Source organism: Leucoraja erinacea, chromosome 2, assembly GCF_028641065.1.
Source record: "Leucoraja erinacea ecotype New England chromosome 2, Leri_hhj_1, whole genome shotgun sequence".
Taxonomy (NCBI): Eukaryota; Metazoa; Chordata; class Chondrichthyes; order Rajiformes; family Rajidae; genus Leucoraja; species Leucoraja erinaceus.
In genome coordinates, this window is record NC_073378.1 from 132128462 (window position 1) to 132144647 (window position 16186).

A 16186-nucleotide genomic window follows, 5' to 3' on the forward strand; every position below is an offset into this window, starting at 1 on the left:
TGCTGGGACCCCAGCTATTTACAATATATATTAATGATCTGGATGAGGGAATTGAAGGCAATATCTCCAAGTTTGCGGATGACACTAAGCTGGGGGGCAGTGTTAGCTGTGAGGAGGATGCTAGGAGACTGCAAGGTGACTTGGATAGGCTGGGTGAGTGGGCAAATGTTTGGCAGATGCAGTATAATGTGGATAAATGTGAGGTTATCCATTTTGGTGGCAAAAACAGGAAAGCAGACTATTATCTAAATGGTGGCCGACTAGGAAAAGGGGAGATGCAGCGAGACCTGGGTGTCATGGTACACCAGTCATTGAAAGTAGGCATGCAGGTGCAGCAGGCAGTGAAGAAAGCGAATGGTATGTTAGCTTTCATAGCAAAAGGATTTGAGTATAGGAGCAGGGAGGTTCTACTGCAGTTGTACAGGGTCTTGGTCAGACCACACCTGGAGTATTGCGTACAGTTTTGGTCTCCAAATCTGAGGAAGGACATTATTGCCATAGAGGGAGTGCAGAGAAGGTTCACCAGACTGATTCCTGGGATGTCAGGACTGTCTTATGAAGAAAGACTGGATAGACTTGGTTTATACTCTAGAATTTAGGAGATTGAGAGGGGATCTTATAGAAACGTACAAAATTCTTAAGGGGTTGGACAGGCTAGATGCAGGAAGATTGCTCCCGATGTTGGGGAAGTCCAGGACAAGAGGTCACAGCTTAAGGATAAGGGGGAAATCCTTTAAAACCGAGATGAGAAGAACTTTTTTCACACAGAGAGTGGTGAATCTCTGGAACTCTCTGCCGCAGAGGGTAGTTGAGGCCAGTTCATTGGTTATATTTAAGAGGGAGTTAGATGTGGCCCTTGTGGCTAAGGGGATCAGGGGGTATGGAGAGAAGGCAGGTATGGGATACTGAGTTGGATGATCAGCCATGATCATATTGAATGGCGGTGTAGGCTCGAAGGGCTGAATGGCCTGCTCCTGCACCTAATTTCGATGTTTCTATGTTTCTATTCAAACTTCTGTACTCAGCACTGTGACTGATGAAGGCCAGCATGCCAAAAAGCCGGTACTCAGTTAGTCCCTGCCCCAGCCAGCAGTGCTGACAGACTGATCCCGCCCCAGCCACAGAGGAAACGAGAGCTCCGGACCCTGACCTCGTGAAAGAAAGCAGAAGCGAGGAAGACTCCTGCCTGAGCCATCCTCTTGTTCACTCCCTTCTTCAGCATGGGCTTGTAGAAGTGTCTGTGGGGGAAGAACCAGTAGCTTTAGTTTAGTTATTCCTCAATCTACAAACAGAACTCAACAGGATAGACACAAAAAGCTGGAGTAACTCAGCGGGACAGGCAGCATCCCTGGAGAGGAGGTCAAAGACTCTTCGAGACTTGTCTCGACCCAAAACGTCACCCATTCTTTTTTCTCCAGAGATGCTGCCTGCCCCGGTGAGTTATTCCAGCTTTTTGTCTCTATCTTCGGTTTAAACCAGCACCTGCAGTTCCTTCCAAAACACAGCTCAACAAGGTACACACAGAACCCAAAAAGTCCTGTCGGAAGTGGCGAGGTCACACGTCCAGTTGAAGGAATTAACTCCGATAATCAGAGACCGAAGAGAAATACAGCAGAGTGGTGCAGCGGGTAAAGCTGCTGCCTCACAGCACCAGACACCCTGGTTAGATCCTGACCATGGGAGCTGACTGTACAGAGTTTGCATGTTCTCCCTGTGACCACCAGACTGAGGAGCAGGTTCTACTCCACTGAATGGTCCTCCCATAAGCCACGGTGTACTGTAGTCCCAATCACCCTCATTGCAGACATTGAACTTGTTCACTGGAACTGGATCGCTACAATGCTATGAACTATATTCTGCACTCAGATTTCTTTTGGCTTGGTTCTATGTATAGTGTGGTCTGATTTAATTGGATAACACACAATCAAAAGCTTTTCATTGTACCTCAATGCACGTGACAATAATAATCCATGAGTTTATACGTGACTAGACCAAGTGCAGGCCCGTTGGGTCTGTTCCCCTAATGCAAAATTCCACCACTCACCCGTTCCCCCAACGCAACCTGTTCCCCCAACGCAATATTCCACCACTCACGCATAGCCCCCAACTGTGCAGGCGCGGCTCATTTCCCCTCATACCTCAGCACTCCCTCCTCTTCACCCTCCCTCTTCAATCCCTAGAAAGGGAGTGGGGTAGAGAGGGAGGGGTGATAGAGAGGGAGGGGAGGGGGGTAGAGAGGGAGGGGGGGTAAGAGAGGGTGCGGGCATAGAGAGGGAGGGGGGGGAGGTGAAGAAAGGGAGGGGGGTAGAAAAGGGAGAGGGGTAGAAAGGGAGAGGGGTAGAAAGGGAGAGGGGCAGAGAGGAGGGTAGAGGGGGTAGAGAGGGAGAGGGACAGAGATGTGGGGTAGAGAGAGAGAGGGAGGTAGATATTTTTCCGAAATGTGTGAGTCTTCTGGCTTTTAAAAAAAAAAACTTTAAACAATTTAAAAGCCGGGAAATACAGTTGGGAATGCGACGGGAAGATGTTTATCTCCTCGACGGGAAAAATGTGAGTAGAATGTGTGAAAATGGGAAGGCTGCGCCCTAGCGTTTGAAAGAAATTAGGAAAATAGAAATTGACACACACACACACAGCCACAAACATGACGAAGAGTTTTAGTTATAGTATAGATTGATAGGAGCAGGATTAGGCCATTCGGCCCATCTACTCCGCCATTCAATCATACCTGAGCTATCTCCCAGTAACCCCTGACACCCGCACTAATCAATAATCTATCTATCCCCACCGTAAATATATCCACTGACTTGGCCTCCACAGCCTTCTGTGCCAATGAATTCCACAGATTCACCACCCTCTGACTAACTCATCTTCCTAAAGGAACGTTCTTTAATTCTGAGGCTATGACCTCTGGTCCTAGACTCTCCCACTAGTGGAGACATGCTCTCTGCATCCACTCCTATCCAGGCCTTTCACTATCACTGGTGCACTACAATGCTGAGAACTATATTCTGCATTCTGTACCTTCCCCTTTGCTCTGCCTATTGTATATATGTATGATATATCTGATCGGATTGGATAGAATGCAAAACATAGCTGTTCACTGTCCTCAATAAAGTCTCAGCTTGTCCTACCTCCCTCGTATCTTAACCCCTTGAGTCCTGACAACAATATCTTAATCTTTTCTGCACTCTTTCCAGCTGATTGCATCCTCCCTATAACATGGGTGACCAAAGCTGAACACAACCTTCCACCATCATCCTCTGCTCCCTTCCACAAAGACAATGTTCTATCCAGTTGGTTAGCTCTCTCTGGATCAATCCCATGCGATCCAATCTTCCAGTGCAGCCTACTGTGCGCAACCTTATCAAATGGCTTGAAATTCATTTAGACAACGTCTATGGCTCTGCCCACATCAACCTTCTTGGTTACATCTTCAAAAATCTCAGATTCATCAGACACGATCTCCCTTGTACAAAACCATGCTGATTATCCCTAATCAGGTCCCGAAAATCCAAATACACATATACATTACCCCTCTAAACTCTCTTACAGAACCTGCCTACCACTGATCTTAGGCTCACTGGTTTACAGTTCCTAGGCTTTTTCTTACAGCCCTTAAATAGAATCCAGACCCAATGAACATTTACAGGTAAATTTACAGAGATCAATTAACCTGCAAACGTTGGGATACGGGAGGAAACCGGAGCACCCGGAGGAAACCTGGAGGGTCACCGGGAGAACGTGCAAACTCCACACGAGCAGCACCCGCGGTCAGGATTGAACCCAGCTCTCTGCGGCCTGTGAGTCAGCAGCTCTATCAGCAGCGCCACCGTGCCACTTCACAATTGTTTGCACATTTTAATCACTCTGGGCGGGTCTTCACCTCTGCAGTTGGCAGGATTTGAACCTGTGCGGGGAAACTCCGAAGGATTTGTAATCCATCGCCCTAACAACTGACGGGTGGTTTGGGAATAGATTTGCCCAAGACCGCAAGAGATTGCCGAGAGCTGTGGATGCAACCCTCTCTATCGCACCAACCAGATTCCCCACCATTGTCTCCATTTGCACGTCAAGCTGCCTCAGAAAAGCAACCAACGTAGTCAAAGACATATCCCACCCCGGTCATTCCTTCTTCTCCCTGCTCCTGTCGGGCGGAAGGTACAGAAGCTTGTAAGTGCCAACCACTAGACTCAGGAACAGCTTCTCTCCCTCTGTTATCAGGTTTCTGAACAGTCCATCCAGAGCTAGGGCGCCGTCTGATTCACCTCTACCCCATTGCGGACATTGGACTTTGTGTGTGGAACTGGTGCGCTACAATGCTGAGAACTATATTCTGCACCCAGCATCTTCCCCTTTACTCTACCTATTGTACTTGAGTTTGGTTTGATCGTAGTTATGTATGGTAGATCTGATCTGATCGGATAGCATGCAAAACATAGTTTTTCTCTGTACCTCAGAACCCGTGACAATAACAACCCAAACATCATCTATCTTAATCCTTTGCTATTTTCTCCTGGCTCCCCAGCACTAAGGAGACCTCATAAATCCCATCTGGATGCAGATCGAAGACCATTGGGCATATTGAACACCGTCGGACTTGTGTGCCTGATGTTGGGGAGCCTTGGCAAGGCAAGCAAGCATCTAAATCCAGTCATCGGCTCTCACCTGCTGCACCATTTGTGGACGGGAATATTCCAATTCTTCCAGAAGTACGTCACCGTTTCAGAATTCCTAGGACCGGAGCAAAGGGTGGCGGCTTAGTGAATAAGTGACTTCAACAGAGTTGACGAAATGTTTAAGAACAAGATGGAGGCGCAGGCAAGTCCCGAGAAAGCAAACGTGGCTGTGGCAACGGGAATCTGAAGAAGGGCCTCGACCCGAAATGTCACCTATTTCCTACGCTCCATAAATGCTGCCTCACCCGCTGAGTTTCTCCAGCATTTTTGTCTACTTTCAATAGAGTCGACAGTCAGAAAGTCGTTCCCCCATGGTGGAAATGTCACGGTCTAGAGGGCATGGTTTCAAGGTGAATGGGGCAAAGTTTAAAGCTGCTGAACAGTCCATCCATAAGCTAGGATACTGTCCGATTCACCTCTACTCTATTGCGGACTTTGGACTTTGTCTGTGGAGCTGATGTGCTACAATGCAGAGAACTATATTCTGCGCTTGTATCTTCCCCTTTGCTACCTATTGTAGTTGAGTTTTTCTTGATTGTATTTATGTATGGTATTTCTGATCTGATTTTACATAGAGGGTAGGGGAGGGGTGCCTAACACAGGGTCAGTGTTAAAAGCAGATACACTTTTAGATAGGCACATAGATGTGGGGGGATATAGATCACGTGCAGACACAGATTAACTTGGCATCATGACTTCATCCTGACTACGGGTGCCGTCTGTACGGAGTTTGTACGTTCTAAGAGATCTTAGGTTTCCTCCCACACTCCAAAGACGTTTGTAGGTTAACACAAAATGCTGGAATAACTCAACAGGTCAGGCAGCATCTCTGGAGAGAAGGACTGGGTGACGTTTCAGGTCGAGACCCTTCTTTAGACTGATGTCGGGGGAGTGGGCAGGACAAAGATAGAATGTAGTCGGAAACAGTAAGACTGGTGGGGGAACTGGCAAGAGGGAGGGATGGAGAGAGGGAAAGCAAGGTTTATCTGAAGTTAGAGATGTCAATGTTCATACCGCTGGGGTGTAAGCTGCCCAAGCGAAATAGGAGGTGCTGTTCCTCCAATTTGCACTGGGCCTCACTCTGACAATGGAGGAGGCCCAGGACAGAAAGGTCAGATTGGGAATGGGAGGGGGAGTTTAAGTACTGAGCCACCGGGAGATCAGGTAGGTTACGAATGGACTGAGCGGAGGTGTTCAGCGAAACGATCGTCAAGCCTGCGCTTGGTCTCGCCGATATAGTGAAGTTGACACCTGGAACAGCTGATCTACTGTATCCGGAAGGGCCTGTTCCTGTGTGGCTGTTCAAAGGCTTGACAGAGTAGGACTGGCTCTGCGGATACATGGGTGAATTGAGTGGAGGATGCAGGCAACAGTGAAGTGAATGGTCAGGCCGTTGGCTGGGGAGTTGCCGCCGGTGCTGGGTCACCTCCTCGTGCTGCCGAGCGCCGCCCTTACCACCAGTCCCTGTAGAACTCCCGATCACCAAACTGCAGCAGCTCAGCCAGGAAGTTCATGGAGGAGTGGAAGAACCAGTAGAAGAAGATGAGCCAGATGAGGTGGTTGGGAACCTGCAGGAGACGAGGAACGGAGAGAATCAGTTCACGGTGAAGCAGTGTCCACTATCAACTCCAATACTGGTCCATTAGGCATCAAACCCACACCGAACTGCTTGATAAACATCCATTTCATATTTTGCTGCAATTGTCACCCTTGAACTCTGAGTCAATGCCAGCGCCGAGAAACAAAAACACTCTTATTTCATTGCAACCTTTTTTACTTTGGCGGCGGTAGAGTTGCTGCGTTACCGCACCAGGGCCCCACGTTCGATCCTGACTACGGGTGCTGTCTGTATGGAGTTTGCACGCTCTCTCCGTGACCTTGTGGGCTTTCTCCGGGTGCTCCAGTTTCCTGCCACACTCGAAAGACGTCAAGGTTTGTAGGTTCATTGCCTTGTAATTTGTAAATTGTCCCTCGTCTGAAGGATAGCATGGGGATCGCTGGTCGATGCAGACTGGGCGGACCAAAGGGCCTGTTTCCGTGCTGCATCTCTAAACCTAAACCAAATCTCACATGGCCACTAACATCCTACAATTCCCACAGCCAGGCTCTGATCCCTTATCTCCTGGCTGTGGGAATGTAGAGGGGTATTAGTGGCCATGCGAGTTGGAAATGTTGCAATGAAACCAGGGGTGTTCGGGTTCCTCTGTGCTGGGATTGATCTACACCAGGAGCAACCCCTGAAAGTACCGACCCGCACGTCTTTGGGGGGGTGGGAGGAAACCGGAGTACCCGGAGGAAACCCACACGGCTGCAAGGAGAACGAGCAAACTCCACATGGGTGGCATCGGACATCAGGATCGGCAGTCTGAAGAAGGGCCTCGACCCGAGACATCACCCATCCCCTCTCTCCAGAGATGCTGCCTGTCCCGCTGAGTTACTCCAGCACTGTGTGTCTATCAGGATCCAAATGCTGGTCACTGGAGACGAGGCAGCGGCACTACCTGCTGCCCCATACCCAGGTAATCCCTGACACTGGGAACGCCACGCAGAACCTGCCAGCCCTACGTCTGGTTTGGGTTAGCCTGGGTTGGTTGTGCACCGTGGTAAAACACTCAGGGGACTGGGTCAGAACGAACTCTCATATACCAGCTTGGTGAACACTGAACATTGAAGTCTCCCATTTTAGCTATCGAACGTACAAACCCCCCCCCCCCCCCCCCCCCATTTACCTCCCCCCCCCCCCCCCCCCCCTCTAACTGTATCCCTTTCCTCTAGCTTTCACATTTCTAAAAACCATCCCTCTTTACTTCTCACTGTTTTGTCTTCCCATCTCTGACCTTTGTCCAACCCTCTGCCAACTCCCCCTCATCTGTATCCACCTATCACTTGCTTGGCTTTGTCCCGCCCCACCCTCTCTTCCAGCTTTCTCCACCTCCCCTCCCCGACACAATCAGTCTGGTCCCGAATGGATAAGGTCGCCTATCCATGTTCTCCAGAGATGCTGCCCGACCTGCTGAGTTACTCCAGCACTGTGTCATTTAAAAAAATTAAAAAACACTGACCACCTCAGGTTGATTGCTTAGTTTTACTGCACAAAATCTCTGCTTGATCAATATGTGGGACTCATCATCAATTAATCCCTTAATTACACGTTGAATCACCGTGCATTCAGAATCATAGGGCTGTATCACACAGAAATAGGCCCTTCGGCCCATCTTGTCCAAGATGATAGACTGGGCTAGTCCCATTTGGCCCATAACCCATTAAACCCTTCTTATCCATCTGTCTTTTGAAAGTCACAATTGTATCTGCTTCTAAAGCATCCTCTAGGAATATTCCGGGCAGGGTTTGGTGAGCATGTTCCACTAGATTCAGGAACAGGTTACTCTGCATTAACCAGACCACTGAATGGGCTTCTCATATGATAACAATGAATTTTCGATCTTCCAATCTACATTTTGTGGCCTTAAAAAAAAAACCCCTGCACTTTCTCTGTATCTGTAACACTATGTGTCAAAGATCCTATAGCAGAGCAAGATAGACCACTCCTGCGAAATGCTATGGGCTGACGTGTAGTACGCAACGGAGCGGAACGTGGGCCTTTTTTTCATCCATTTCAGTAACCTGACCCGACCCGACCTTGCAGTGTAATCAACATTGGCGGGGAACAGTTTGTGTTAATAAATTATAATTCTGAAAATGAGAAGATTTTTACCAAAGAACTTTTATTTTTACGAGGATGTTTCCGTAACCGGCTCCCGTCTCCGCACTAGTATCTTTGCTCCGCTACGGGATCTTTGGTGCGGAGACGGAAGCCGGCTACGGAAATGGGGCCGAAAATCACCCATGAATCTGCCCTTGACCGTACTACATCTTTTTCGTCGAGTGATCTATCGTGCTTGCTATAGGATCTTTGCGATGTGCTGCACTCTGTTGCCTTTCTTTCCTTGCACACCCTGTTGTGCTTGTGTGTGGTCAATTGTACCGTGCAGGGTATGATCTGACTTGGTCTTTCACCTTACCTCTGTACACGTGACTAGAACAAACCGACAACCAAACTATTCAAGCAACCTATCACTGCACACCTTTATTCAACCTCAGTACGTGAGACAATAATCTAAACAAAACCTCTCTTCACCTCCACCTCGACTCTTCCCCAGGGAAGCATTTGATCTTCTCATCTGGATGCAGATCATTATATTGAGGCGGAGGAGAAAGATTTACACCATCTAACCTGCTTTGTGTTCTGTGTTCATCTCCATACTGGCTAATGGCCACACCACAGTGCAGCAGGTAGAGCTGCTACCTCACAGCTCCAGTGTCCCGAGTTCAACCTTGACCTCAGCTACTGTCTGTGTGGAAGATAGACACAAAGTGCTGGAGCAACTCAGCAAGTCAGGCAGCATCTCCGGATATTTTTAAGGCACAGATTGATAGATTCAAGTTGAGTAAGGGCATCAGGGGTTATGGGGAGAAGGCAGGAGAATAGGGTTGAGAGGGGAAAATAGATCAGCCATGATTGAATGAATGGTGGGGCAAATGGCCTAATTCTGTTCCTGTAACTTAGGAAAAAAAGGATGTGGCATTTCTGGTCAGGACCCTTCTACAGACTCTGAAGTCTTCTGATTTATGAGTCTGAAGATGGGTCCCAACCCAAATCGTCACCCGTCCTTTCCTCCAGAGATGCTGCCTGACCTGCTGAGTTACTCTGGTATTTTGTGTCTATCTTTGGTATAAACCAGCTTTGGCAGTTCTTTGTTTCTACACACGGTCTGTGTGGAGTTTGCATCCTCTCCATTTTCTCGGGAAAACTGAAGAGAGGTCCGGACCCGAAACGTTGTCTGCCCATTGCCTCCACTGGTGCTGCGTGACCCGCTGAGTTCCTCTCGCATTTTGTGTTTAAAATACATACAAAGGACAGCTGGGTTGCCGTAAACTTAAAAGGAAGAAAAATGACTTACTGCAAGCTTCAGAAGGCGTTCAATCATCCTGGAATAGTCCATGTCCTGAAATATTTACTGCAGCTGATTATACTCAGAAGGGAAACACAGACATTGACATCACAATTACCGCAAGTGCTCACTAGTATCACTGTGTGAGCATGCAGAAGAAACTAAACAGATGTCTACAACGAGGAGTTACTGAAGACAGGATAAGAAGTCATAAAAGTCAATGAAGATCCATGTTCTTGATGCACCCACTGACAGAGCTCCGGAGTTTGGAGATGCTGCCTGTGTACAGCAGCTGACAGGGCTCTCAATAGACACTAGATGCAGGAGTAGGCCCTTCGAGCCAGCACCGACCCTTCCTCAGACTGAGAGTCAGGGGAGAGGGAAATCAGAGATATAGGCAGTGATCTAGAGAGAGAGAGAGAGAAAGATATAGATCAAATGAATGAAAGATGCAAAAAAGTAACGATGATAAAGGCAACAGGCCATTGTTAGTGGTGGCCTAGGTGAAAACGAGTTACAGACAGTGAGACTCAACAAGACGGCTTTGAAGCTGGTACAACAATTCGGGTGGGAGAGGGATGGTGAGCTGGGTAGGTTTACTCTGTAACCCAGCGCAGAGAGAGAGAGAGAGAGAGAGAGAGTGAGAGAGAGAGAACTTTACTCCATGTCTAATGGGGCCGCTTCATGGTTGCTGAGAAGTAAATACTTTCTGCTGTAGCGGTGGGGAAACAACACAGGCTCATTCGTAAGTGAACAAGAGATACTGGTTCAGAGCCCAACCACTGCAACTGCACTTGGAACTCTGGCCATGAAATCACAATTTGGAATTAAAACGGCAGAAATGGTAACGGGGCTGTCCCACTTTCGCCAATTAGGTCACAATTAGGTGACCTAATTGTGTCATGTTGAAGACCTCCTTCGACTGTGTTGAAGACTAGCTTCGATTAGCCGGGAAAATTGGACACCGAATAGTGGAGAGTGAAGACGACCTCCTTCGATCTCCTTTCGACCTCCATTCGACTATGTTGTAGACTATGTACAACTACCTTCGACTACCCTCGATTACCTACGAATAACATGCCGACCTACTACGACTAAACCTACGAGTAAAAAAAAATAAAAAAATAAAAAAGAAATCGATTTTTTTTTTTCCATCGCGACTTTTTAAAAAAACTTGGGCATTTTTCAGGATGTTGAAAAATATGCCGCAACCTAGCTGAGGCCTCAAGTATACGGGGACTACTCTGGAGCATGAAGGAGAGTTACAAAGACCTCCTAGGACCTCGCATCAACCATACTGCGAGAATGAGTCGAGGGCAAACTCTTCTGAACTCGCGGATTACGTCGCCGCAGTGGGACAGCCCCTGATTGTAGTGAAAAATCAATCAGGTTCAGGTGAAGAATCATATCAGTGGTATGAATATTGATTTTTCTAACTTCATCAAGTAACCCTTGCATCTCCTCTCTCTCTCCATCCCTCCCCAAACAAAATCATACCAACTTCAAGGTCGTCTTGTTGAGTCTCATTTTCTGTAACTAGTTTTCATCTAGCCCACAGCTAACAATGGCCTGTTGCCTTTATCATCGTTACTTTTTTGCATACATTTCATTAATTTGTTCTATATCACCGTCTATATCTCTTGTTTCCCTTTCCCCTGACTCTCAGTCTGAAGGGTCTTAACCTAAAACGTCACCTATTCCTTTTCTCCAGAGATGCTGTCTGACACGCTGAGTTACACCAGCCTTTTGTATCTATCTTAGGTTCACTGATATACTTCAATATAAGATAGACTAAAATGCTGGAGAAACTCAGCGGGTGATGCAGCATCTATGGAGAGAAGGAAATAGGCAACGTTTCGGACCGAAATCAGCCCGAAACGTTGCCTATTTCCTTCGCAATTTACAGAGGCCAATTTAACCAGCAAACCTGCCGTTTTAGTTTAGTTTATTGTCACGTGTACCGAGGTACAGTGAGAAGCTTTCATTGCGTGCTAACCAGTCAGCGGAAAGACAACACATGATTACAATCGAGCCGTTCACAATGTACTGATACATGATAAATTTTGTTTTATGGGAAGGATGTAGAAGAGAAATGGAGGACATTTAAAGGGGAAATTTTAAGAGTACAGAATCTTAATGTCCCCGTTCGGTTGAAAGGAAATAGTAAAAATTGGAAAGTGCCATGGTTTTCATGGGAAATTGGACACGGTTCGGAAAAAGAGGGAGATCTTCAATAATTATAGGCAGCATGGAGTAAATGCGGTGCTTGAGGAGTATAAAGAATGTAAAAAGAATCTTAAGAAAGAAATTAGAAAACCTATAAGAAGATATGAGGTTGCTTTGGCAAGTAAGGTGAAAGTAAATCCAAAGAGTTTCTACAGATATATTAATAGCAAAAGGATAACAAGAGATACAATTGGTCCATTAGAGAGACAGAGTGGAAAGCTATCTGCAGAGCCAAAAGAGATGGGGGAGATATTGAACAATTTATTTTCTTCGGTATTCACCAAGGAGAAGGATATTGAAATTATGTGAGGTAAGGGAAACAAGTAGAGTAGCTATGGATACTATGAGATTCAAAGAAAAAGAAGCTGACACTTTTGAAAAATATAAAAGTGGATAAGTCTCCATGTCCTGACAGGATATTCCCTAGGACATTGAGGGAAGTTAGCGTAGAAATAGCAGGGGCTATGACAGAAATACTTCAAATGTCATTAGAAACGGGAATAGTGCCCGAGGATTGGCGTACTGCGCATGTTGTTCCATTGTTTAAAAAGGGTTCTAAGAGTAAACCTAGCAATTATAGACCTGTTAGTTTGACTTCAGTGGTGGGCAAATTAATGGAAAAGATACTTAGAGATAATATATATATAAGCATCTGGATAAATAGGGTCTGATTAGGAACAGTCAACATGGATTTGTGCCTGGAAGGTCATGTTTGACTAATCTTCTTGAATTTTTTGAAGAGGTTACTAGGGAAATTGATGAGGGTAAAGCAATGGATGTTGTCTATATGGACTTTAGTAAGGCCTTTGACAAGGTTCCTCATGGAAGTTTGGTTAAGAAGGTTTAATTGTTGGGTATAAATGCAGGAGTAGCAGGATGGATTAAACAGTGGCTGAATGGGAGATGCCAGAGAGTAATGGTGGATGGCTGTTTGTCAGGATGGAGGCAGGTGACTAGTGGGGTGCCTCAGGGATCTGTGTTGGGTCCACTGTTGTTTGTCATGTACATCAATGATCTGGATGAAGGTGTGGTAAATTGGATTAGTAAGTATGCAGATGATACTAAGATGGGTGGTGTTGTGGATAATGAAGTAGATTTCCAAAGTCTACAGAGAGATTTAGGCCATTTGGAAGAATGGGCTGAAAGATGGCAGATGGAGTTTAAAGCTGATAAGTGTGAGGTGCTACACCTTGGCAGGACAAATCAAAGTAGGACGTACATGGTAAATGGTAGCGAATTGAGGAATGCAGTTGAACAGAGGGTTCTAGGAATAACTGTGCATAGTTACCTGGAGGTGGAATCTCATATAGATAGGGTGGTAAAGAAAGCTTTTGGTGTGCTGACCTTTATAAATCAGAGCATTGAGTATAGAAGTTGGGATGTAATGTTAAAATTGTACAAGGCATTGGTGAGACCAATTCTGGAGTATGGTGTACAATTTTGGTCGCCCAATTATAGGAAGGATGTCAACAAAATAGAGAGAGTACAGAGGAGATTTACTAAAATGTTGCCTGGGTTTCAGCAACTAAGTTACAGAGAAAGGTTAAACAAGTTAGGTCTTTATTCTCTGGAACGCAGAAGGTTAAGGGGGGACTTGATAGAGGTTTTTAAAATGATGAGAGGGATAGACAGAGTTGACGGATAAGCTTTTCCAACTGAGAGTAGGGAAGATTCAAACAAGAGGAAATGACTTGAGAATTAAGGGACAGAAGTTTAGGGGTAACAAAAGGGGGAACTTCTTTACTCAGAGAGTGGTAGCTGTGTGGAATGAGCTTCCAGTGGAAGTGGTGGAGGCAGGTTTGATTTTATCATTTAAAAATAAATTGGATAGTTATATGGATGGGAAAGGAATGGAGGGTTATGGTCTGAGTGCAGGTAGATGGGACTAGGGGAAAATAATTGTTGGGCACGGACTAGAAGGGCCGAGATGGCCTGTTTCCGTGCTGTAATTGTTATATGGTTATATATGGTTATAAAAGGGAATAACGTCTTTGATATGTGGTAGGAAACCCACATGGTCACGGGGAGAACGTGCAAACGTCACACAGGCAGCACCCGAGGTCAGGATGGAAGCTGGATCTCAGCCACCGAGACAGCAGCTCTACCCGCTGCGATACCATGACGCCTTTTACCGCAGGGGAGGAAGCCCGCTGTCCTACGTCGGACTGGTCTGGTAGTGGCTCCAGACTCACCTCTTAACGGCCTGGTAAAATGGCACCCTGTGCATTGGCGCAAGTGGCCATGGAGCGCCAGCCTAGCCCACGACACCCCCGCCTCACTTTTGAATCAAGTTAGTGCAGCGATGGCTCAGAATAAGATAGGAAAGGCTTTGACGGATGTGAAGGGAGAACGATCGATGCCGTTACTGGTGACTTACCTTGAACGGCTTCATGGAGTTCTGTATGGCTGGCACTATCCACTGTGGAGACAAAACAAGACTTTGTCAGCTGAGCCAACATTGTTATGCAAGGCATTCAACAAGAGCTGCAGGACATTGCTTACCAGGGGAGTCCCTAACACTTCTAACTCTGGCACAACTATGTTCAGCACAGACATTGTGGACCGAAGGGCCTGTTCCTGTGCAGTACTGATCTAGGTTCCATCTGTTCTACACACTAAAGAACATGAGGATAGAAGCAGGGGCTAGCCAGTCAGCCCTAGCCCACTACACCATTCAATGAATGTCATGGCTGATATTTAGATACAGCACGGAAACAGGCCCTTCGGCTCAACGTGTCCATGCTGACCCCGTCATAGTGAGTTCAATCCCACACAGGTGCCATTTCGAGATGAGGAAAAACTTTTTCACCCAGAGAGTTGTGAATCTGTGGAATTCTCTGCCTCAGAAAGAAGTGGGGGCCAATTCTCAGGGTGCTTTCAAGAGAGAGTTAGATAGGGCTCTTAAAGATAGCGGAGTCAAGGGATATGGGGAGAAGGCAGGAACGGGGTACTGATTGGGGATGATCAGCCATGATCACACTGAATGGCGGTGCTGGCTCGAAGGGCTGAATGGCCTACTCCTGCACCTATTGTCTATTCCTCTGGCCAGCACTGGCTTGGGTAGACTAATGTCCCAAAATCATGAACATTTATTTCTCCAGTTACAGGTAACCTGTAACCCCATCCCCTGCTTTCATCATCTGTTCTACCAAGGCCCTCACATGCACCCCTTTCCCACAGCTCTCAGTCCACCCTTCCTTTCCCCTCCTCCACAACCTCCTGTTGGTCGTCACCCACCCCACCTCATTGCCCCCCCCCCCCGGTTCACTGCCCTTATCCTCCCCCATTTACCCTCCCTTTGGTTCTACATTTTCACTCTTTTGTTCATCTTCAGCCTGAGTTCCTCTCTCTCCAATCAGACTTAACTGGATCCACCCATCACTTGCCAACTCTGACCTCACCAATTCCCCTCATCTATTTCATCCAGCCATCTCCCCTCCACTTCAGTCTGAAGAAGCATCCCCACCCATAATGTCGCCCGTCCATTCCCTTCCACAGACACTGCCTGACCCATTCAGTTCCTCCAGCACTTTTGGTTTTGCTCAAGATACCAGCATCTTCAGTCGGTAGATTTGGGACATCATCATCAGCATCATCATACGAGGGTGGTGAATCTGTGGAATTCATTGCCACAGAAGGCTGAGGAGGCTGTTAATGGATACTTTTAAGGCAGAGATAGGGAGATTCTTGTTTTGTACGGGTGTCAGGGATTACGGGGAGAAGGCAGGAGAATGGGGTTAAGATGGAAAGATAGATCAGCCATGATTGAATGGCGGAGTAGACGTGACAGGCCAAATGGCCTAATACGCCTCCTATCACTTATGAACATGAACATCATGTTACAACTGCCTGACCCGCTGAGTTTCTTCAGCAATTTGTTTTTGTCATGGGTTATAGAAGCAGAATTAGGCCATTCGGCCCATCAAGCTTATTCCGTCATTCAATCATGGCTGATCTATCTTTCCCTCTCAATCCCATTCTCCTGCCTTCTCCCCGTAACTCCTGACACCCGTACATCAAGAATCTGTCAATCTCCGCAAAAATATCTATTCACATGGCCTCTGCACCCTTCTGTGGCAATGAATTCATCCAATTCACCATTCATAACTAAAGAAATTCCTCATCTCCTTTCTAAAGGTACGTCCTTTTATTCTGAGGCTGGCCTCTGGCCCTAGACTCTCCCACTAGTGGAAACAGCCTCTGCACATCCACTCTATAAAGTTCTTTCACTATTTGGTAACTTTCAATTAGGTCATCCCTCATCCTTCTAAACTCCAGCGAGTGCAGGCATAGTTCCATCAAACGCTCATCATACATTAACCCAATCATTCC

The 16186-nt window shown here is 46.8% G+C and overlaps 1 protein-coding gene across 2 annotated transcripts in view; it reads right to left on the minus strand.

Moving 5' to 3' along the window:
* Positions 1-16186, minus strand: part of dgat1a (diacylglycerol O-acyltransferase 1a) — a 98369-nt gene that overhangs the window by 4204 nt on the left and 77979 nt on the right. For both annotated transcript variants that reach the window (XM_055665482.1, XM_055665486.1), the window contains 5 exons: positions 14232-14273; positions 9638-9682; positions 6132-6244; positions 4666-4731; positions 1151-1238 (listed from right to left, as the gene is read on the minus strand). In XM_055665482.1, the coding sequence (XP_055521457.1) occupies positions 1151-1238; positions 4666-4731; positions 6132-6244; positions 9638-9682; positions 14232-14273 (354 nt within the window). The remainder of the gene's footprint in view (positions 1-1150; positions 1239-4665; positions 4732-6131; positions 6245-9637; positions 9683-14231; positions 14274-16186) is intronic.